Source organism: Nicotiana tabacum, chromosome 2 (genome assembly GCF_000715075.1).
Source record: "Nicotiana tabacum cultivar K326 chromosome 2, ASM71507v2, whole genome shotgun sequence".
Lineage (NCBI taxonomy): Eukaryota > Viridiplantae > Streptophyta > Magnoliopsida > Solanales > Solanaceae > Nicotiana > Nicotiana tabacum.
Window position 1 is genome coordinate 126,116,738 of NC_134081.1, and position 23,974 is coordinate 126,140,711.

At 36.3% G+C, this 23,974-nt stretch overlaps 2 protein-coding genes across 2 annotated transcripts; both read right to left on the bottom strand.

Moving 5' to 3' along the window:
* Positions 1-5,366: 5,366 nt before the first annotated feature.
* Positions 5,367-10,966, bottom strand: LOC107795697 (thermospermine synthase ACAULIS5-like). Its single transcript, XM_016618376.2, has 8 exons — positions 10,878-10,966; positions 9,119-9,221; positions 8,284-8,372; positions 7,380-7,536; positions 7,110-7,185; positions 6,568-6,626; positions 6,338-6,474; positions 5,367-5,451 (listed from the first exon to the last, which is right to left on the bottom strand). Exons 1-8 carry the CDS (start codon positions 10,949-10,951, stop codon positions 5,367-5,369), a joined length of 780 nt encoding a protein of 259 aa, XP_016473862.2. The 5' UTR covers positions 10,952-10,966.
* Positions 10,967-13,760: 2,794 nt separating this feature from the next.
* On the bottom strand, positions 13,761-17,117 carry LOC107795696 (small ribosomal subunit protein uS3x). The gene is made up of 6 exons (XM_016618375.2): positions 16,903-17,117; positions 16,669-16,816; positions 15,738-15,909; positions 14,433-14,487; positions 14,224-14,355; positions 13,761-14,112 (listed from the first exon to the last, which is right to left on the bottom strand). The coding sequence occupies exons 1-6, from the start codon at positions 16,930-16,932 to the stop codon at positions 13,933-13,935; spliced, it is 717 nt and encodes a 238-aa protein (XP_016473861.1). The 5' UTR covers positions 16,933-17,117; the 3' UTR covers positions 13,761-13,932.
* Positions 17,118-23,974: the final 6,857 nt, after the last annotated feature.

A 23,974-nucleotide genomic window follows, 5' to 3' on the forward strand; every position in this document is an offset into this window, starting at 1 on the left:
TATTCCTCGCTTTTCTGCGTTTTAGGTCCATAAAACAGGAGCTAATGACGATTTCCATAAAACGCCATCTCTATTAATTCGGGCGACCGGCAATGAATCGTTTAAAATTTTGCTGGCCTATCATAAACCACCTAATGAACAATAGTTATGGGTTTGCCATGACCTTTCCTCATTTTTAGCATTTTAGGGCCATAATATAGGAATTCATGACGATTTCCAAATTTTTGTGTATTATAGTCCACGCCATCTACATAAATTCGGGCGATCGGTCCCAACTCGCCTACAATTTTCCGGGCCCATTAGAAACGACCTAATGAATAGTCATGGGTTCGCCATGACCATTCCTTATTTTTTGGTGTTTTAGGGACATAAAACAAAAATTCATAACGGTTTCCAAATTTTCGTGTGCAATAGTCCATGCCATTTGCATGAATTTGGGCGACCTACTCCGAATCGTCTAAAATTTTGCGGGCCCATCAGAAACGACCCAATGAACAATAGTCATAGGTTCGCCATGACTGTTCCATATTTTTTGGTATTTTAAGGCCATCAAACAGGAATTCAGGGCGATTTGCAATAGTCCACGCCATATGCATGAATTGGGGCGACCGGCTCCAAATCACCTAAAATATTACGGGCCCATCAAGAGCGTTTTAATGAACAATAGTCATCGGTTCGCCATGATCGTTCCTCATTTTTTGGCATTTTGGACCATAAAACAGGAATTCATGACGATATCCAAATTTTCATGTGTTATAACTATGCCATTTGCATGAAATCGGGCGACCTACTCCGAATCGCCTAAAAATTTTCGGTCCCATCAGAAACGACCTAATAAACAATAGTCATAGTTCGCCATGACGACTCTACTTTTTTGAAGTTTTAGGGCCATAAAACAGGAATTTAGGATGATGTGAAATTTTTCGTTTGCAATATATAGTCCACGCCATCTACATGAATTCGGGCGACCAATCCCGACTCGCCTAAAATTTTGCGGTCCCATTAGAAACAGCCTAATGAACAATAATCATGGGTTCGTCATTACCGTTCCTTATTTTTGGCGTTTTAGGGACATAAAACGAAAATTCATGATGATTTCCAAATTTTCGTGTGCAATAGTCCATGCCATTTGCATGAATTCGGGCGACCTACTACGAATCGCCTAAAATTTTGCGGGCCTATCAAAAATGACCTAATGAACAATAGTCATGTGTTCGTCATGACCGTTCCATATCTTTTGGCAGTTTAGGGCCATAAAACAGGAATTCGGGACGATTTGTAATTTTTCGTGTGCTATACTCCATGCCATATGCATGAATTCGGGCGACCGACCCTAAATCACCTAATATTTTTTGGGCCCAATAGAAACGATCTGAACAATAGTCATGGGTTAGCCATAATCGTTCCTCTTTTTTTTGTCATTTTAGGTCCTAAAATAGGAATTCAAGACGATTTCTAAATTTTCGTGTGCTATAGTCGACGCAATGTGCATGAATTCGGGCAACTAGCTCCGAATGAACTAAAATTTTGCGGGCCCATCATAAACTACCTAATGAACAATAGTCATGTGTCGTAAACAACTTATCTTAAAAGTAATTTTTTAACAAAAAGTTATTTCTTAAATAAGTCTTATAATTTGAAAGTCAACTTAGTCTTAAAAAAATTGTAAACTATCAATAGATATTAATTTGTTGTAAAAACATTCACTTATTATAGCAATTTGTTGTAAAAATATTCACTTATTATAGCAAGTTATATATAGTTATTGTTAAGTGATTTGATAGTATAAAAAAAATTACATTATCAATATGTAGAAATTGAATTCCTTTAAATATTGTGGTGAAGAAAGGTTTGTAAATTTAATTTGAACTTACTTGGCGTCGTTGATGATGACATGAAGCCTATTATCAGCAAAGGCTTCTTGATTTGCCGTAAGGTGTTTACGGCAAATATTCACAACTTCCTGCAAAATAGACAATTTAACACACTTTCCACAAGTTATATTTTTTGACTTTGCAAGGAGCTATGGTGATTAACTATAATTAAGCAAGTAGGTTGATGAGATTTATAACACAATTATTTAATATATTAAAAAAGAATTAATTAAAATAACCCTCCATCCAATTGTATTAACTAAAAATAGCCTACACACATATATAATCCACGTATAATATATATCGAATCGTGTGTAATTATTATATAATTTATGTATATCGATAAAGAAAAGTGCTACAGTCCACGCTATTTGTATTAATTCGGGCGACCGGCTCTGAATAGTCTAAAATTTTGCGGGTCTATCATAAACCACCTAATGAACAATAGTTATGGGTTTGCCATGACCTTTCCTCATTTTTAGCATTTTAGGGCCATAAAATAGGAATTCAAAATGATTTTCAAATTTTCGTGTGCTATAGTCCACGCCATCTACATGAATTTGGGCGACCGGTCCCGACTCGCCTAAAATTTTGCGGGCCCATTAGAAATGGCCTAATGAACAATAGTCATGGGTTCGTCATGACCGTTCCTTATTTTTGGCATTTTAAGGATATAAAACGAAAATTCATGACGATTTATAAATTTCCGTGTGCAATAATCTATGCCATTTGCATGAATTCGGGAGACCTACTACGAATCACCTAAAATTTTACGGGCCCATAAAAAATGACTTAAGGAACAATAGTCATCAGTTCTCCATGACCGTTCCTTATTTATTGGCATTTCAGGGCCATAAAATGGGAATTTAGGACAATTTTCAAATTTTTGTGTGTTATAGGTTACGCCATCTGCATGAATTCGGGCCATTAGAAAAATCTTTTTTCTAACTTTTTGCGGGCCCATAAAAAACTACCTAATGAACAATAGTCATAGGTTCGCCATGACTGTTCCATATTTTTTGACCTACTTTGAATCGCTTCGCCATGACCATTTCTCGTTTTTTGGTATTTTAGGGCTATAAAAATAGGAATCCCCACAATTCTCATATTTTCGTGTGCTATAACTCACGCCATCTACATCTATCCGGACGATCGGACCCGAATCGTCCAAAATTTTGCTGGCCCATCAAAAACGACCTAAGGAACAATATTCATCGGTTCTCCGTGACCGTTCCTTATTTATTGGCATTTCAGGGCCATAAAATGGGAATTTAGGATGATTTCCAAATTTTTGTGTGTTATAGTTTACGCCATCTACCTTAAATTCGGGCGACCGATCCCGACCTAACTTAAATTTTTGCGGGCCCATTAGAAACGGTCTAATGAACAATAGTCATGGGTTCGTCATGACCGTTCCTTATTTTTGGCGTTTTAGGGGCATAAAACGAAAATTTGTGATGATTTTCAAATTTTCGTGTGCAATAGTCCATGCCATTTGCATGAATTCGGGCGACCTACTCCGAATCACCTAAAATTTTACGCGCTCATAAAAAACGACCTAATGAACAATAGTCATAGGTTCGCCATGACTGTTCCATATTTTTGGCGTTTTAGGGCCATCAAACAGGAATTCAGGACGATTTGCAATAGTCCACGCCATATGCATGAATTGGAGCGACCGGCTCCAAATCACCCAAAATATTACGGTACATCAGAAATGTTCTAATGAGCAATAGTCCTCGGTTCGCCATGATCGTTTCTCATTTTTTGGCATTTTTCGACCATAAAATAGGAATTCATGACGATTTCTAAATTTTCATGTGCTATAATCATGCCATTTGCATGAATTCGGGCGACCAACTCCGAATCGCCTAAAATTTCTCGGTCCCATCAGAAACGACCTAATAAACAATAGTCATAGGTTCGCCATGACCATTCCACTTTTTTGAAATTTTAGGGCCATAAAACAGGAATTTAGGACGATGTGAAAATTTTCATGTGCTACAGTCCATGCCATATTAATTCGAGCGACCGGCTCCGAATCATCTAAAATTTTGCGAGCCTATTAGAAACAACCTAGTGAATAATAGTCCTGGGTTTTCCATGACCGTTCCTCATTTTTTGGCGTTTAGGGCCATAAAACAGGAATTTAGAACGATTTGCAATTTTTTATGTGCTATAGTTCACGTCATCTGAATGAATTCGGGCGACATGGCCCGAATCGCCAACAATTTTGCGGGCCCATCAGAAATGATCTAATGAACAATAGTCATGGGTTCGCCATGATCGCTCCTTATTTTTTGGCATTTTTGGGCCATAAAACTGAAATTCATCCGATTCATAGATTTTCGTGTGCTATATAGCTCACGCTGTGTGCATGCATCCGGGCGACCGGATTCGAATCATCTAAAATTTTGTCGGCCCATCAAAACGATCTAAGGAACAATAATCATCGCTTCGCCATGACCGTTTCTCGTTTTTTGGTGTTTTAGGACTATGAAACAGGAATTTCAAACGATTCCCATATTTTCGTGTGCTATAGCCTATACCATCTGCATGCATCTGGGCGACCGGACCCGAATCGCCTAAAATTTCGCCTATATTTTGTTTATTTTAGTTTCATACTTATGCTCATATTCAATGGCGTAGCCACCCAATGTCAAGGGTTGTCAAATGCACACTTTTCGCCAAAAAATTATAATGCGTATATAAATTAAATACTACTTTATATGATTATATATTATATTTTGAACACCCTTAACATAGTTAAGAGATGCAGTCCAGCGGTTCAGAGTGTTCAAAGTGACGTGTTGTTCATGGGTTCAAAGTTCTATTGATTTTATTTGTCAAAACTAAACAGAGACTTTATATGATTATATATTATATTTTGAACACCCTTAACATAGTTAAGAGATGCAGTCCAGCGGTTCAGAGTGTTCAAAGTGACGTGTTGTTCATGGGTTCAAAGTTCTATTGATTTTATTTGTCAAAAGTAAACAGAGACCACCACGTGTTGTGGTCTATTTGATTCCTTTTCAATCTAAAAAAAATTCCTAATAAAATAACACTTTAAATTTAAAATTGGGTAGAAATAAACAACTTATCTTAAAAGTAAATTTTTAACTAAAGATATTTCTTAAATAAGTCTTATAATTTGAAAGTCAAGCTCTATAAAAATTTCTTCAATAAAAGCTCTCTACAAACTACAAACCTCTCGACTCTCTTTTTTCTCTTGTTTTATGCTTGCTTTTATTAATAAAATTTCTAATATTGTCTTCCTGTTATTATAATTTTGATTTATAAAATTATATTTCTATTAAAATTATTTTTATTGTTTAGCTAAATATTGCGTAATATGATTTAAAAAATTTAATACACCATTCATCGACAAAAACAATTATAGACTTGTTCAAAGTTTAAACACCTTTGACGGAATTCCTAGCTACGCCACTGCTCATGGTACTTAATAACACTCAAAATAATTCATAGAAATTAAACACTATCAGCTGCAAGCAGTCCATGTCCAAAGAGGAACTTCTCATTCTCTTCTGTTAAAATATTTGTCTCATTCAGGAGCCTACAACAAGGAAAGAAAATAAATTTTAGTCATTTAACAAACAAATAAACGTGATGTTGTCAACATATGAATGAGTCAAATTAATGACTAAACTCTTTATTTGTATTATCTATATTGCCAAATTATTTACGCAAATCATCATCATAAAATAATGTGTTGAATAACCATTAACCCCTTTCTACTACTTTTTTATTTCTTTTTTATTAATAGAACCTAAAAGATAAAAGTATATCGACTTCCAATTCTGGCATCATAATATGCAAAACTTCGACATTGCTTTAATCGGAATTTTGCAACTAAAATATCCAAGTAAAACAAATTAGTAAAGTAATAAAAATCGGTTGTTAGTGGTGGCAAAATGGATTAAAAAAATAGTTTCCATCAATATTATCCACTAAAAAAGTGGTGGATAATGTACTTTTTAAAAACGGGTCAAATATAGATAAGAACAATATTATCTACTTAGAAAATGGATAATCATTTGATAACTAATGGGTTTAACTTTTATATTTGTAAAGATTCAAATTGGGGTTTCCTCCGGCTTGGAATACTAGGAATTCTCCCTTCAGTGATCATATTCAAAATGTCATGAATAATATGGTTATCCGTATTATATATGGGGCGAGTCGGATAATTTATCCGTTTTTACATTACCCGTTTCTAACCTGCCCATATTCTACCCGACTCGCCCGTCGCCGCCCCTAAGTTGTTATAAATATTTGACGAAATATTTGAATATTAAAAATCAACAATAATTTGTCAGCATTAGTTTGAGCAAATATATTATTTCAGAAAAATCATTTTTCCACTCCTAATGAAAATTATTTTTTTTGAATTTTTTTTTGTATAATCAAACATTGAAAAATGATTATATATCGAGACTTACGATGTATCAACAGTTTTGTTCATAACGGTACGAGAAAGCATGAAATCAGCATCAAGATACTGAAGCTCTCCATTAATCCTCTCTTTAATCCTCTTCTCAAGAACCTCAGCATCTAGTTTAAATGGTTGATCCGAAGCCTATAGGAAAATTAATTATAATTAAGCTATTGATTATGAAACTAAACAAGAGTTAATTAGAAATTTGAACAAAAGATAGATGAGGGATTATACCAAAACCCATCCACGTGTATCAGCAAAAGATGGCACATGAGCAGTGTAAGCTATAACATCTGCAATATAACATCATTAAGCTAAGCATTAACTGTGGAATACACAGGATTTTTTGCAAGCAATATTAACATCGGAGAAAATTAACAAATAAGTAAATTAATATAATAATAAGCAGTATTCCTTTTTATATTTGTACTAAATAACTTCATATTACTTATTATTTATATATACATATTTAGTATTTTAAAAAATCAACGAAGCGATCTCACGTGACGTCGCTTAGGGCTAAGTGGGCTAAGTCAATCTACTCTAATGGGTTAATTAGGACAGATATGAGACGGCTTTTAAATGGTAGCTGAATCAGTGATCCGAAAGTATAACGGAGGATTATATTATAAAACTTAGTCAAAAGTAAAGAGATGAATTTGGTATTATTTTCTTGAAAATATCAGTTCTCCTATTGAAATCAAGAGAAGAGAGGAATTGTAACATTGGTCATCCAATAACAAGATCAAATGAAGTGTTAAATATGGTAGAATTACACTTGAAGACTTGTTTAGTAGTGTTGTAAATTGATGAGAACAATCCCTTATGTGAGAGAATTCCAGCAAAACCAGCCTGCAACAATCACAGTCTGGTAAGTTTTGCTTGGTATATTAACATATTCTGTACAGTTCAAAAGTTATCCGATACCTGTATTGGTCGGACATAGCATGTATTTCATTTAAATTAGTCAAGATGCGCGCAAACTGGCCTCGAACACCACGATTATTAAAAAAAGAAAAGGATTGTGAAGAGAGAAATGAAAAAACCTGAGTGACAAAGATGCCATTTTCATTGAGTTTGGGCTTAATGACACTTTCATAGAAAGATTTAAAGTAGAGATGATTGCAAGGCCCTCCTTCTCGAGTATCAGAGAGATCTCCCGCTATCACATCATACTTCGACTCGCTCTTTTCTAACTCCATCCTTTCACATGCACAAACAAGCCGTTAACCAAATACTTTAACTTATAGTATGCACTAATAATAATATAAATTTGGAAATTCTAACCAGAGTTTTAATGATAAACGAGCGGTGAAAGCATACAAAAAATAGTGTGGTTTCCATCGCTTAGATTTAGTGCGATAAGGTGCACCACAGAGATGATAAGAAGCACCCCTCAATCGATAGGTCAAAGACAGAAATATAGTACCAGTGACATCTCTAATCTTTGAGAAAATCGGGGTCTTTTCCACATAGCAGGCGTCAACTTAGTCTAAAACAAATTGTAAACTATCAATAGATATTAATAATATAAATTTATAAATTCTAACCATAGTTTTAATAATTAATAACGGGCAGTGAAAGCATACAAAGATAGTGAGGTTTCCATCGCTTAGATTTAGTGCGATAGGGCGCACCACATAGACGATAAGAAGCACCCCTCAATCGATAGGTGAAAGACCGAAATATAGTACTAGCGTCAACTTAGTCTATTCTTTGAGAAAATTGGGGTCTTTTCCGCATGATAGCGTCAACTTAGTATACAAAAAATTGTATAACTATCAATAGATATTAATTTGTTGTAAAAATATTCACTTATTATAGCAAGTTATATATAGTTATTGTTAAGTGATTTGATAGTATAAAAAAAATTACATTATCAATATGTAGAAATTGAATTCCTTTAAATATTGTGGTGAAGAAAGGTTTGTAAATTTAATTTGAACTTACTTGGCGTCGTTGATGATGACATGAAGCCTATTATCAGCAAAGGCTTCTTGATTTGCCGTAAGGTGTTTACGGCAAATATTCACAACTTCCTGTAAATACACAATTTTATCACACTTTCCACAAATTATGTAATTTTGACATGCAAGGAGCTTTGGTGATTAATTATAAGCAAGTTGGTAATTAAATATGTTTAAGAAAATTAATTAAAATAGCCGTCTATCAAATCGCTTTAATAAAAATATATATATATATATATATATATATACATATATATATATATATATATATATATATATATATATATATATATATATATATATATAGGGGTGGATCTATAGCCCAGTGTATGGGGCACGTGAACACATGATCTTTCCGTCAAACTAGGTATTTTATATAAATATTTTTTAAGAATTGATTAAATATTACATATTGGCACGCATGCTCCAAAAAAGGCCAAATTGTGCACTTTGTTGAATGCTAAGTTATTTACCTACAGGAATAGGGATCAATTCCCATTTAATACTTTTATTTTATTTTTTTCCTTTTTAGTAGTGCACATATGTTATAAAAATCCTAGATCCGCCTCTGTATCTAATCATGTATTTATATATACTTATTAAAAAAAAGTAAACAATAAATTTGGCCGGCTATTTGTCTAAATAAAAAATAAAGAAATATATAAAGAAATAAATACATAAATACTCCCGAACTCAAAGCAACTGAATGTAATTTAAGCATTCACCAAATAATTAATCCAAACTGAGATTCCATTTGATTAAATAATAAAATGATAGACTACAAAAAAGAAATAGAAGAGAATGGTCATAAATCATACTTGATCAATATCAGACATTACAACTTTCTCAATGCTGTAATGCTTAAGAGCCTCTCTTGCAGCTGATCCTTCCCCACCTCCCATAATAAACACTGTTTTGGGCCTGATCATCAATCCAATTCAAAAGAGAAAAAAATTAAAGGGTATTATCACTTTTAGCCCGCATAAGAAACTATTTACATTCGATAGCCGAAAAGGTTTGTAAAATTTGTATAATTTTTGTATATATATATACAAACAAAAAATAATATTTTTCGGTTATTATTTTGAGAATGACTATACAATATCATTTTCCCAAAAAAGAATCAGAACAACTTTCAGAACAGAACAATTATAATTTTAAAGTCGCGCCGAATACACCCACTAAGGGAGGTAGACTGCTCCATACCAAGAAGATTTTCACTTATGGTGCTTAAACCGAAAATTCTAGATAAGGGTGAAGTGATCTTAATCATCCTACGACGTAACACAATATGAAAAAACTAGGCCAAATAGGTGTACGGCCCCTTAAAGTTAGCTCCAGTTTCCATTTTGATACTTTAACTAAGTTCAGTACATATTGGAACTTTAATTTCAATATAAATGTACCTATTGAACTCATATGCTAACATGACGTAATGTCTGTAATTACATGCTCTTTTGAGAGCGTGGAAAGAAAAAGATAAGTAAATACTCCTTAATTCTAATTTTTTTCTCTTCTCTCCTTAATCTTATTGTTTGCCACCATCATCTCTAGCACGACTCAACCATAGCCAATACCTTTGACAGAAAATTCCATCCCTACTGGTCCACATCACTGCCCAATCACCTAAACTTAGAAGCCTCTCCATTGTTGAGAATTTTACTCCAACAGTCTAAGTTTAATCACAATTTTGAACTCTAATTTCGTGGGGTTAACCATAGACTATTATTGTCTATCTCGATTTTGAGATTTAGGGAATAAATTTGGAGTTCTAATTTCATTTGAGTTGGAATTTGTTGGCTAAAACCGTTTGCTGCATGAGAATTAATTTGAGGAGAAACTTTGACCTCCATTAAAGGAGCTTCGAGCTTGAATTAAAAAAAAAAAAAGATATAAAAACTTTGACCAGAAATCAATTGTGTGTTATAGATTCTTGTTGGAAACATTTTTGAAAACATTTTAAGCCGATCGAATTGGGTTTTGGTTCGAATTTTTCAGAGCCTTCATTGCGAGAAAGACGACTTGGCTTCCTTGAATTCATACCTATTTTTTGAATTTAAATCACTAATTTATGTTCGAATTTACGAATATGTTTATTTCAATTGGTTGTTATTTGCTCAGATTAGTGATTGTGTGTGGTTCTACTTGTTATTTGGAGAAGACGAGGAAGGGGTTCAGCGAGGAACTGAAGTAATTAGGCAGGTGAGAAGTTGGGGACGATGGTAGGTATGGGGGTGCAGCGAAGGGGTTGTGGAGGGCCTTTTTCTTCTTTTTTTCTCTTCGAATTTGATTATTTTTGTCTTGCTTACATGTCATTTTCTCATTGGTCTTGTTTGCCAAGTAGATAGCAAGTGATATTCACGCTCCAAACACAATGTAGAATTATTAAATTTGTGTTTAATCGGTACATTTTTATTGAAGTTAAAGTGTTCAATAGGTACTGAGTTTAGTTAAAATATCAAAATGAAAACTGGAGCCAACTTTAAGGACCGCCTAGATATTTGGCCAAAAAACTAATATAAAACGAAAAATAGAATATACAGTACATAAAGATAGATCTATGAAAAATATAAGTACTTGTCATGAAGTAAGAGAGCAGGATGGACTAAGCTTTCATGGTATATAAACTCGTCATTTTCAGCACTTTGCATTTTTCCATCAATCACCAAAACCTGCATATCATTCATATATACATATCCATATATTAAAATCCTAAAATAAGATTAGAAAATTTCAATTTTAATTTTGGGGTGGGGGTGGTTATAGCCAACCTTTCCAAAGTGCTTTGTGTCTAAAAGTGCCACATCTTGAAACTTGGTGGTACCTTTGTACAGGACACTGCAACATTTCATGGTTAGACTCAACATATATGTATAAAAAGTAATATTTCACATATATACATTATACTTTTTCGGCGATTAATGTTAAATTTACCATCCTTTAACGGATGTAGCTCTGCCCTTGATTAAACTTTTTTCTTTTAAAGCAAAATGACCACCCTTTGCTGGCTATAGCTCCCCCCTTGATTAGACTTGTTTGTTGGTATAGCAAGAAATTGTTTTTCTTCTGAAAAGGGAAACTTTGTGTTTAAATTGAGAATTTTTCAAGTGCTGCATTACCTGTTTATGGCTAAAGACCATTTGAGATCAGCTTCAAGAGACTCTTCAAACCATTGAATATTCTTCCCGTTTTCCTCACAACTCTCAAAAGTGACATTTGAGTGAACAATTTCTTTGTCACTTATTTTCTCCATTCTTCAATTAGAAAAAAGAAAATGCAAAGACCATAAAATGAAAGTTCTATTTATATGGGACAATAGGATATACACTCTGATTATTATATAAAGATATATAGATGTCAAACTTGTACATCATGTCAAATTTATTTCTCGATTGAAGATTATATAAATCTGATCCCTTTTTTCATGTGAACATAGACAATCAAGTCAAATTTTTGGATAATGAATTATTTACTACTTTTTATTTTATCTATTCTTCATTACGTACTTGTCCTAAATGTTGCAAAATATGGATTTGAGTAATCCAACTTATAGGGGAGGTGGGTTGGGGTTGGAGGACATGAGGAAAAATAAATTAAATGCGTCATACATTTTTTTATTCGTCAACAATTAACTCATTCTAAACAATCAATTTATATTGTTAATACTCTTTCCGATAACATCTATTTTTCATCTTACAAAACTGAAATTGTTAAAAAAAAATACATAACATTTTAAAAAATAAGACATAATTTGTTACTGTTTTCAAATCTATTCTCATTGTTTTAATTAGCTGTGTTAATTAAGATAGATGCTTGAGGATAGATAGAGGTAGTTTCGTAATGTTAAATTCATGTTCCCAAACAAATTTTTAGTAGTTCATAAAATGTTTTATCTTCTTCATAATTTATAAACTGTTATTTACGATTTTGGAAAGGATAAAAGATTGTCTTGGTCGATCAAAATAGTGTATTCCGAAGTGAGGAAATCGTCGCAGTTATGGCAAACTAATAAATAGAAGTCATTGCTTAAGGAATATAGGAAAATAAAATCACCAGAATATTTAATTTCACTTTCATTTTTCATACTCAAAAATGACAAACATAATAAGCAAAAACATAATCATAAAACAAATCACCAGGATGTTTAATGGGTGTTTGGACATAAGAATTGTAAAAATTACAAAAAAAAAGTGAAAAGAATTTAAGTGAAAATAGTATTTGAGAATTAGAGTTGTGTTTTGACATTAATAAAATTTGGAGTTGTTTTTAAATTTTTGTGAGTGATTTGAAATGAAAATTTTGAAAAACGGATTTTTGGAGTTTTTCAAGTTTTCAAAAAATTCTGAAATTCAACTTCAAGTGAAATTTGAATTTTTCGTGGACAAACAATGATTCCGAGAAAAAAGTGAAAATTTTCTTATGGCCAAACGGGCCCTTAATTTCACTCCCCATTTTTCACTCAGAAAATGACGAGCATAAAAAAAAAATTCTACACAAAAATATAATCTAGGTACTCGTTACAGGTAACAAATAGATCAAATAGATACTATTTGTTGATCCATTTACATTATTTTCTGCCCAGTTACTCCATACCAAACATCTAGAATTTTAGTTGAACAAGTGACAAAAATAAGAAAACTGAAACTTTGTAAGAAACATTCAAGTCTAAGTAAAGCTGGAAAACCATAACACTCTAAGAACACAATATCCACATGCTAAATAAAAAAAGAAAGAGAGAGTACTAAATAATTCGATTCAGCTTTTTCTGCTGCTTATACAAAACTCTTAATCAATCAAAAGTGTAGGGGTCCACTTGTTCAATTTTAATAATTCTATATAAGCATTTTTTATTTCGTATAAGCTACCCCACACTTCCTTCGAGTCTTCCCAAATTGTGATTTTTGAAGATAAAATTGAAAAATGATATTTGAAGTTTAAAACTAAATTGGGACATGCATTTCTCTTGAAAAAATAATACAATTTTGTAAGAGAAAATAAATTTTTACTTGGGACAAAATTGAACTCATCTTAAAAAATTTAGTTTAATATATAACCAAACACTTACTTTGAAAACTTCAAAATATAAGAAAGGAAAATTAATCTGTCAATAAAAACTGTAATTAATATTTGACCAAGCTTTTCAACTGTTTCTGATTCCCCTCAAACTTGACCAAACACCTGAATTTTAGGCCAAAAACACTTTTAGCCGAAAAAAGCACTTTTGGCCCAAAAAAAAGGCCTTGACCAAACAGGAAGTCTTCCCAAGTTTCAAAAGTTAAATCAAACTCTTCCATGTTAAAAACTTTTACGGGAAAAAAAATAAGCGCTTCACATAGTGCAAATTGCTGTAAGCACACACTAGGTTTAAAATACAAAATCTCCATGAGTTAATACAGGTGCGATCACTGATGAAACAGCAAAGACAAATGAACGCACCACGAAAAAAATGGCTAAAATTGATAGAGCAAAAGTTTAATTTAAGCATTACGATTGTCGATGTAACAAATAGCAATTCCCCAAACATGTCTCTATATATAGAGTACCCAGCGTTGATAAAACAAAACTAACACTCAACTTAAACAAAATACAGTATTTAGAAAATTGTTAAGATGATGAAACTGAATCTAGCCGTCTACATAATTGGAACAGGAACCTCAATGTCAACAACTGGCACCACTGGTGGAGGAATGGTGTATTCTTCTTCATCCTTGGGAGTATGGATTGTGACAAGATCTGGAAGGGGTGTTGTTGGACCTTGCTTTCCTTTGGGATCCCAATCAAGCATAATCTTGACCTTGATGCCCAGTACTCCCTACAGAACAAAAGAAAAATCAAAATCACATCAGAAACCAGAATGACATAATAAATAAAAAGCAACCACCAGGAACAGCAAAACTAAAGCGCCAAGTGATCTAAACTTTACCTGTCTCATGAGAATGTGCCTAACAGCAGAGTCAATATACTCTTTCACTGGCTGCCCAGAAGAAATCATGTAACCATCTTTGAACTTCATGGACTTGGCACGCTGAGCTCTCAATTTTCCACTAACAATCACCTGAATAAAGTATCTGTGAGGAACTAGTACAATCTAATAGTCGTGTCATGAGCAGATAGAGAATTGAAGCAGCATACCTCACATCCCTTGGCTCCACTCTCCATGATAAATCTCAGGACACCATAGCATGCTCTGATAATATTTGAGGATACTTGTTAGAGCAACACAGCAGCAACAACAACAACAACAACAACCCAGTATAATCCCACTAGTAGGGTCTGAGGGAGGCTAGTGTGTACGCAGACCTTACCCCTACCCTGGGGTAGAGGTTGTTTCCGATAGACCCTCGGCTCCCTCCCTCCAAGAACTCCCCACCTTGTTCTTGGGGTGACTCGAACTCACAACCTCTTGGTTGGAAGTGGAGGGTGCTCACCACTAGAGCAACCCAGTCCAATTAAGCATGTTGCAAACCAAGGACAGAGGTGTAAAAATTACAACTCATACATCTTTAGCCTGCTTCAGCTGATATAGTCATCTTCCGACACAAATTTGATACAAGTAAAATCTATTTGCTTTATAGATGACAGGAGGCATGGATTACTAAATTGCACATAGAAACACATATGGAAACAAATGAAGCATGTTGCAAACCAAGGTCAGAGGTGTAAGAAGTTACAACTCAGAAAATGTCTTCAGCATGCTTCAGCTGATATAGTCATCTTCCGACACAAATTTAGTACAAGGTAAACTTATTTGCTTTATAAATGACAAGAGGCATGGAGGACTAAATTGCACATAGAAACACATGGAAACAAATTAAGCATGTTGCAAACCAAGGTCAGAGGTGTAAGAAGTTACAACTCAGAAAAAGTCTTTAGCATGCTTCAGCTGATATAGTCATCTTCCGACACAAATTTAGTACAAGGTAAATCTATTTGCTTTATAGATGACAAGCACAGGCGATCGAGATACGATTGAACTCTAAATTGAACTGTAAATATCTAAAAACACCTAGTTCCAAGTTAACGCAGCAGAACAATCTTTACAAATATGTCCTCGCCAAGATTACTGCATAAGACTAAATTACAACATGAGAATGATGGCATGGAGGACTATAACTCTAGTCATCATCCGACACATGATTGGTATTAGAAAACCAATTTGCTTTGTGGATGACATGGAACCTTCTGAGAAATCCAAGACACTGCTCTTCTTATACAAAAACATTACTAACCTTAGCTCGTGAGGACCATAAATTAATGAACAAAAATTGAAAAAGACACAAGACATGTAGAGACTAATATTTTAGCAGAGAAAAGCATTGCAGAAAGTAAAGGCACAAGCATATCATTATCTTTTACAAGTTAGAGTAACAAAGTGGAAGAGCACAAGTCACTAGCACAAAGCAAAATGTAACATATGGCAGATAGATTGAAAATTACCTCCTAACAGCAAGACCACCAAGGAGCTTGTATCGAAGTGACTCAGCCTGAGCAACAGCACACAGTCCTCTGTTGTTAACCTTTTCAGCATACAGCTCAACAGTGCCCTCTTTAAAGTTGAATCTCTTCTGGACAACTGATGTCAACTCCCTGATCCTCCTTCCCTTCTCACCTAATAAAACCAAATGTACCAATAATCAATCACACACACAAAATATATTCAGATTACTACCAAAAAGACTTAGATCCATTCTATACACACTACTTGTCAAAGGAAAGCAGTATCGCACAGCTGCATTAATCTAAGGAAATATATGACCAAATACATGATGATGAGAGAACAACTTCTTCAATCACTTTTCCTCCTTGCTTATTCCTTTACTTATAAAACCAAAAGAGGTACTCCTAATAAGGATATAAGTAGCATTATTCATTCTCTTTCACCCTCTAATTTATGTGACACTTTTACATTTAATATGTCACAAAAAGAATTGATATATTCTCTCTTTCAAAACAATTCAACTTTAATAAACTTGTCATTTTACCTTAATTACATTTTTTATAGCCACAAAAATGTCTACATCATATAAAATGCTAAACAATTTACTTTACACTTGTCGTTTCACCTAAATGAAATGACTTTTAGCCACACAAATGTCTATATCATATAAAATGGAACGGAGGAATCAGTATCCAATCAAACCACAAATACAGAAGCATGCTGCTGGAGATAACATAAGCCCAAAAGTTCATTTTAAACATACGCTATCTATTGGATCTGTTAGTTAACACACAGAAAATTATAATTAAGAACCTTACAACTAGTTACAAAAATAGTCAAACACAAATTACCACATAAATAGCAGTTCAAGTCAAAAAATGAATAACCACTGCGATAAAAATTCATAACGAAGAAGGTTAAAGGGGCTACCGAGAACATTCTGAGTACGAGTGGCTCTGATGATGATTTCAGTCCTCATAGGAGTAACCCTAACCTCCACTCCAGAGTATCCGTCCTCAGCCAACTCACGTGTCAACACCTCGTTCAGCTCGGCGAAGAACACGCCATCGGCAACAAACTGAAACGGCCAAATGTATTAATAACTTTTCAAATAAATTCACAAATGTGATATCTATACACACAGGGTGAAAACAAATTACAAACCTTTCGCTTTTTGCTAATCTGAGTAGCCATCTTTGCTTTCGAAGTTTTGAAAGCCTAGCAGATAGAACCACTAAGCTCAAGTTCGGCGTTGGATTTTGCAAGCGATATGCAGTATAGGGTTTTTCACCTTCTGTGGCATGCTTATATATATATGGTGAAACCTAGGGTTATGTTACTGGGCTTTCTTTTGGGTCAGAACAATTAAAGGCCCAGGCTATAAAACGCACTCGTACCTTGTATTAAATTAGGCGACTTACCGACAAAATGGCATGGCGTAGCCATTTTGACGGCTGGCTATCCAAAAATAGCCACCATCGCTAGCGTAATCAATTTCTAGCCATTTTAACTTAAAATATATTAATAAATGACATTTTTGCCCTTGTCCCTTTTAACGTCCTGTTGAGTTACTTTTCGTTTTTTAATCGCTTTTCGCTTTCTTTTTAGAGCAGTGTACGGATTTCGCTTCGTGAGAGCACTTTCTTCGAATTTTAGTCTGGGTAAGTGTTGTTTTTATAGTAATGTGTTTGAATTTTCATTGATATTGTTGTTTTGTTTGTTTTAATTTTGATTTCCGTACTGTTAGCGTTTAAATATTTATGGTATTTTAACATCTATGATTTTATTTTTCTCTGTTCAGTAGTTCGTCTTATTTTTGATAATTTTATCACTATGTTATTAGTTTTATGTTGTAATGTTGTAATCGCTGCGTAACTTGTTTTGATAAGTTGTTCATATATTTTTGTAGTCGTTGTATATTAGGGTTAATTTTCAAGTAGTTTTTTGCTTCAACAACATTATAGATTGCTCGAGTTCTTGTTAAAACTTGAAATCCAGAACAATGTGCTACACTTCATACTTAAAAATTTTAATTTTTTTGTAATAAATTTAGTTCCAGTATATTATTCTGTAAGTCTGGCCTCTGAAGTCTTGTTGTCCAGTATTATATACTCGATGAGTTTTATAATATACTGGAGTTCTTTTATTTTTGAAAATACTTGTTTTTACTAATAATTCTTATATGTTTTTTTTTGTTTTTTGTTTTTTGTTTTTTACATGTTGTATTTGATTATATTTTTTAATTGACTTCTGAAGGCTTGTTGTGCAGTATAAATTAATTTCTATATATATTTTTTTTAAGTATGATGTGTCTGATTATGTTTTTCAGTATTTTTTTATGGATATTTATTGTTACTAATAAATTTGGTTCCAATATATTATACGGGAAGTGTGACCTCTGACGGCTAATTGTTCAGTTTTTTATTATTTTTGTAATAAATTTGGTGCAGTCTATTTTACGGGAAGTCTGTCTTCTGAAGGCTTGTTTCTCAGTATTTTATACTGGATGATTATTATAATATACTGGAGTTCTATTTATTTCTGATTACTTGCCTTTAATGATAATTTGTATGTGTGTGTTTTTTATATGGTTTTTGATTATATATTTTAATTCTAGCCCAGTATTTATTTATGGAGTTTTATTTTTGTAATAAATTTGGTGCAGTATATTATACGGGAAGTCTGTCCTCTAAAGGCTTGTTGTATATTATTTTTTACTGGATGATTATTATAATATACTTGAGTTCTACTTATATCTGATTACTTGTGTTTTAATTATAATTTGTATCTGTGTTTTTTTATATGGTGTTAGATTATGTTTTTTAATTCTAGCTTAGTATTTGTTTCTGGAATTTTATAATAAATTTGGTCCAGTATATTATACGGAAAGTCTGTCTTCTGAAGGTTTGTTGTCCAGTATGTTATACTGGATGATTATTATATTGTAAGCTTGTTGTCTAGTATGTTATACTGGATGAGTTTTGTTTATATTAGAGTTGTGTTTTATTTATGATTATTTTGTTTCAATGATTATTTGTCTCTGTTTTTTTTAATATGCTCTTTGATTATGTTTCTTATTTATACCCAATTATTTATTTCTGGAGTTTCATTATTTCTAATTAATTTGATCTGGTATATTATATGGGAAGTCTGCCAGCTGTAGGCTTTTGTCATGACCCAAATTCCCTCTGTATAACGTCGTGACGACACCTAGTTTCTACGACTAGGTAAGACTAACAAATTGCGGAAATAACAATACGATAGTAAAACTTGATAATTATTGTTATTGCGAAATTTTCTGGAGGTCTTATATTGTTGTACCTGAGCTCGAAATGTTTGATTTAAAACACTGGATTGAAAGCATGCCTATTTTTCTTGCTGGAATTACTGAAATGAACTATATTTGTGTAGCTCGTTACTGCTTCTCAGTTCCTTATTTAATTCTATTACTTACTGAGTTGGAAGTACTCACGTTACTCTATGCACCTTGTGTACAGATTCAGGTGTGACTGGACGTGGAGGTCATTGAGTTCGTGAGTAGTTGATCTTCCGGAGATTTATGAGGTAGCTGCCGGCATTCGCAGACCTTGTGCTCCTTCCTTATTATATTTCTTTCTCTATATTGATATCTAGACACAGACTATTGTAGACACTGTCTTTTAGATTGAGAGTCTAGTTGCTCATGCCTTAGTGACACTCCAATGTCGGGCTATTTTTCCGCACTTATGTTTTATTTGGGTTTTACCATGTTACCCCGTATTTATGAGAAACTCTGGTTATTTTAAATGTCTTAATTCATTTCTGTTAAATTTTGAAAGTGCTTTGGAAAGGTCGGCTTGCCTAGTACCACGCCATCACGACGGGTTAGGTTTTGGGTCGTGACAAGTTGGTATCATAGCCTAGGTTACATAGGTCTCACGAGTCATGAGCGAGTTTAGTAGAGTCTTGCTGATCGGTACGGAGACGTCTGTACTTATCTTCGAGAGGCTGCAGAACCCTTAGGAAACTCCACATTCTTGAATTCTTGTCGTGCGAATTCGTTGATTCTAGTAACTAAACATTTGTTGTTTCATTCTCTCACAGATGGTGAGGACTCGTACTGCCGGTCAGGAGGGCCAGCCACCAGTACCACCAGCCAGGGCGACGAGAGGCCGAGGTCACGGTAGAGGTCGTGGTAGGGGCAGAGGTGCAGCCCGTACAACAGCAGTTACCCCAGATCAGGACCATATTCCAGTTGTTGATGCACCAGCTCAGGCACCACCTGTGCCTATTGTGATTCCAGACCTTCAGAAGGCCTTAGCTCAGATTCTGACCGAGCATACCAGCCTTACTCAAGCGGTCTCTGTTCCGGCCGCAGCAGCCACTTCTCAGGCCGGGGGAGGTGCTCAGACTTCCACTGCCCGCACCCCAGAGCAGGTGGTACAGGGATTCCTGACATCGGGGGCACCACCAGCCCAGCCAGTTGAAGCTGCTCAGGACTATGTTGTTCCTACTATGCCTGAGGATGATCACCGTAGATTGGAGAGGTTTGGGATACTCTAGCCTCCATCTTTCAGTGGTGCAGAGGGAGAGAATGCACATGGTTTCTTGGACAGGTGTCAGAGGATACTTCGTACAGCAGGTATTCTGGAGACCAGTGGGGTCTCGTTCACTACCTTTCAGTTCTCTAGGGCTGCATTCAGTTGGTGGGAGGCTTACGAGAGGCATAGGTCGGTCGGTGTAGCACCCCTTACCTGGCAGCAGTTCTCCGTTATCTTTCTGTAGAAGTTCGCGCCTCAGTCCCGCAGAGAGGAGCTCGCAGATAGTTTGAGCAGCTTCGTCAAGGTGATATGTCTGTGATGCAGTATGAGATGCGTTTCTCGGAGTTGGACCATCATGCTATCTGGTTGGTTCCCATAGACAGGGAGAGGATCAGGAGGTTTATAGATGGCCTCACTTATCATATGTGATTGCTTATGACTAGAGAGAGAGTGCCGGGTGCTACTTTTGATGAGGTTGTCGACGTTGCTCGGCAGATTGAGATTGTTCGCGGTCAGGAGAGGGTTGAGAGGGAGGCAAAGAGGCTTTGTGGGCATGGTGGATTTAGTGGTACTCCTTCTGGGGATCAGTTCCAGCACGGTAGAGGCCGTCCATACAGACATGCTCAGACGGCTAGCCCAGTTCACCGTGGTGCATCATCTGGCCATGGTTCTCATAGTTATCAGCAGGGCCGTTCATCTATTGGTGCCCTTCTAGTATAGAGTTCTTCTCGTGCTCCATCGGGTTAGGGTTCATCTATGTCGGGTCCTTTTGCTAGTTATCCCGGAGCTCGAGGCTCCTTTCAGTCCCCAGCACCAGCACCGGAGTGTTGCTATGAGTGTGGTGAGTTTGGTCACATGAGGAGAGAGTGTCCCCATCTAGTGGGAGGTCCCGCTCCATAGAGGAGCCAGTCTATGTCATCAGCATCAGTTCCTCCACCAACCGCCCAGTCAGCTAGGGGTGGTGCCCAGTCAGCTAGGGGTCGCCCGAGAGGGGGAGGCAGATCAGGGGGTGGCTAGGCCCGTTTCTACACTCTTCCGGCCATACCAGATGATATTGCTTTGGATGTTGTGATTATAGGTATTGTCTCAGTTTGGCACAGAGTCGCCTCTGTATTATTTGACCCTGGTTCCACTTATTCATATGTTTCCTCGTAATTTGCTCATTTTCTAGATATGCCCCTTGAGTCATTAGTTTCATCTGTTCATGTATCTACTCCTGTGAGCGATACTATTATTGTGGACCGTGTATATCGGTCATGTGTGGTGACTATTGGGGGTCTGGAGACCAGAGTAGATCTTTTGTTGCTTAGTATGGTCGATTTTAATGTGATATTGGGTATGGATTGGTTGTCTCCATGTAATGATGTTCTAGATTGTCACGCTAAGACCGTGACATTGGCGATGTCGGGGTTGCCGAGGGTTGAGTGGAGCGGTTCTATAGACTATGTTCCTAGTAGGGTGATTTCATACTTGAAAGCTCGGCGGATGGTTGAGAAGGGTTGTCTATCTATTTGGCTTTTGTGAGAGATGTTAGTGTAGAGACTCCTGCCATTGATTCTGTTCCGGTGGTACGTGATTTTCTAGATATGTTTCCTGCAGACCTGTCGGGCATGCCGCCTGACAGGGATATTGACTTTGGTATTGATTTGGTGTCGGGCACTCAGCCCATTTCTATCCCACTGTATCGTATGGCACCGTCAGAGTTAAAAGAACAGCTTCAGGAACTCCTTGATAAGGGGTTTATTTGGCCTAGTGTGTCACCTTGGGGTGTACCGGTTCTATTTGTAAAGAAGAAGGATAGTTCCATGAGGATGTGCATTGATTACAGGCAGTTGAACAAGGTCACAGTCAAGAACAAGTATCCTTTGCCTCGTATTGATAATTTATTTGACCAGCTTCAGGGGGCGAGGGTGTTCTCCAAGATTGATTTGAGGTCAAGGTATCACCAGCTGAAGATTCGGGATTCGGATATTCTTAAGACAGCGTTCAGGACCCGATATGGCCATTATGAGTTCTTAGTGATGTCTTTTGGGCTGACCAATGCCCCAGCAGCGTTCATGTATTTGATGAACATTGTATTCCAGCTCTATTTAGACTCATTCGTTATTGTATTCATTGATGACATCCTGGTGTACTCTCGTAGCCAGGAGGAGAATGCTTAGCATCTGAGAATTGTGTTACAGAGATTGAGGAGGAGAAGCTTTATGTAAAGTTCTCCAAGTGTGAGTTTTGGCTCGGTTTAGTAGCGTTCTTGGGGCACGTGGTGTCCAGTGACGGTATTCAGGTGGATCCGAAGAAGATAGAGGCGGTACAGAGTTGGCCTAGACCGTCCTCAGCCACGAAGATTAGGAGCTTCCTTCGTTTGGTAGGCTATTACTGTTGCTTTGTGGAGGGATTAACCTTGACCAAATTGACCCAAAAGGGTGATCCATTCAGGTGGTCGGATGAGTGTGAGGAGAGCTTTCATAAGCTCAAGACTGCTTTGACCACAGCTCTAGTGTTAGTTTTGCCATCAACTTCAGGTTCTTATACCGTGTATTATGATGCCTCGAGGGTAGGTATTGGATGTGTTCTGATGCTGGAAGGTAGGGTGATTGCCTATGCCTCGCGCCAGTTGAAGACCCATGAGAAGAACTATCATGTCCACGATCTTGACTTAGCATCCTTTTTTCACGCCTTGAAGTTTTGGCGTCATTATTTGTATGGGGTTCATTGTGAGATCTATATTGATCACCGGAGTTTGCAACATCTATTTAAGTATAAGGATCTTAATTTGCGCCAGTGGAGATGGTTGGAGCTTCTCAAGGACTATGATATCACTATTTTGTACCATCCGGGGAAGGCCAATATGGTGGCCGATGCTTTGAGTCGCCGGGCGGAGAGTTTGGGGAGTTTAGCATATCTTCCAGCAGCAGAGAGACCCTTGGCATTGGATGTCTAGGCCTTAGCTGGCCAGCTTGTCAGATTGGATATTTCGGAGCCGAGTCGGGTATTGGCTTGTGTGGTCTCTAGGTCTTCTCTTTATGACCGTGTCAGGGAGCGTCAGTATGATGACCCCCACCTGCTCGTTCTTCAGGACAAGGTACAGCGAGGTGATGCTAGGGATGTGACTATTGGTGATGACGGCGTGTTGAGGATGCAGGGCCGGATATGTGTGCCTAATGTAGATGGGCTCTGAGAGTCGATTCTTGAGGAGGCCCACAACTAGCGGAATTCCATCCATCCGGGGGCCGCGAAGATGTACTAGGATTTGAGACAGCACTATTGGTGGAGGTGGATGAAGAAGGATATAGTTGGGTTTGTGGCTCGGTGTCTCAACTGTCAGCAGGTTAAGTATGAACATCAGAGACCGGGTGGCTTGCTTCATATGTTAGAGATCCCAGAGTGGAAGTGGGAGCGGATCACCATGGACTTCGTAGTTGGGCTCCCGCGGACTTAGAGGAAGTTCGATGCTATTTGGGTTATTGTGGATCGGCTGACCAAGTCCGTGTACTTTATTCTAGTTGGTACTACTTACTCTTCAAAGTAGTTGGCTGAGATTTACATCCGAGAGATTGTTCGCCTGCATGGTGTCCCAATTTCCATCATTTCAGATAGGGGCACTCAGTTTACATCGCAGTTTTGGAGGGTCGTGTAGTGAGAGTTGGGTACTCAGGTTGAGTTGAGCATAGCCTTTCACCCTCGGACGGACGGACAGTCCGAGTGCACTATTCAGA

Bases quoted from the DNA above. Each gene is read 5' to 3' on its own strand.
- LOC107795696 (XM_016618375.2), bottom strand. From the start codon at position 16,932: ATGGCTACTCAGATTAGCAAAAAGCGAAAG. The intron at 16,817-16,902 runs GTTTGTAATTTG...TGGCCGTTTCAG, and splicing joins AGATTAGCAAAAAGCGAAAG to TTTGTTGCCGATGGCGTGTT. The intron at 14,356-14,432 runs GTATGCTGCTTC...TACTTTATTCAG, and splicing joins GTGGAGCCAAGGGATGTGAG to GTGATTGTTAGTGGAAAATT.
- LOC107795697 (XM_016618376.2), bottom strand. From the start codon at position 10,951: ATGCAAAGTGCTGAAAATGACGAGTTTATATACCATGAAAGCTTAGTC. The intron at 9,222-10,877 runs GTACTTATATTT...ATTGATGATCAG, and splicing joins GCTCTCTTACTTCATGACAA to GCCCAAAACAGTGTTTATTA. The intron at 5,452-6,337 runs GTAAGTCTCGAT...TCCTTGTTGTAG, and splicing joins AACAAAACTGTTGATACATC to GCTCCTGAATGAGACAAATA.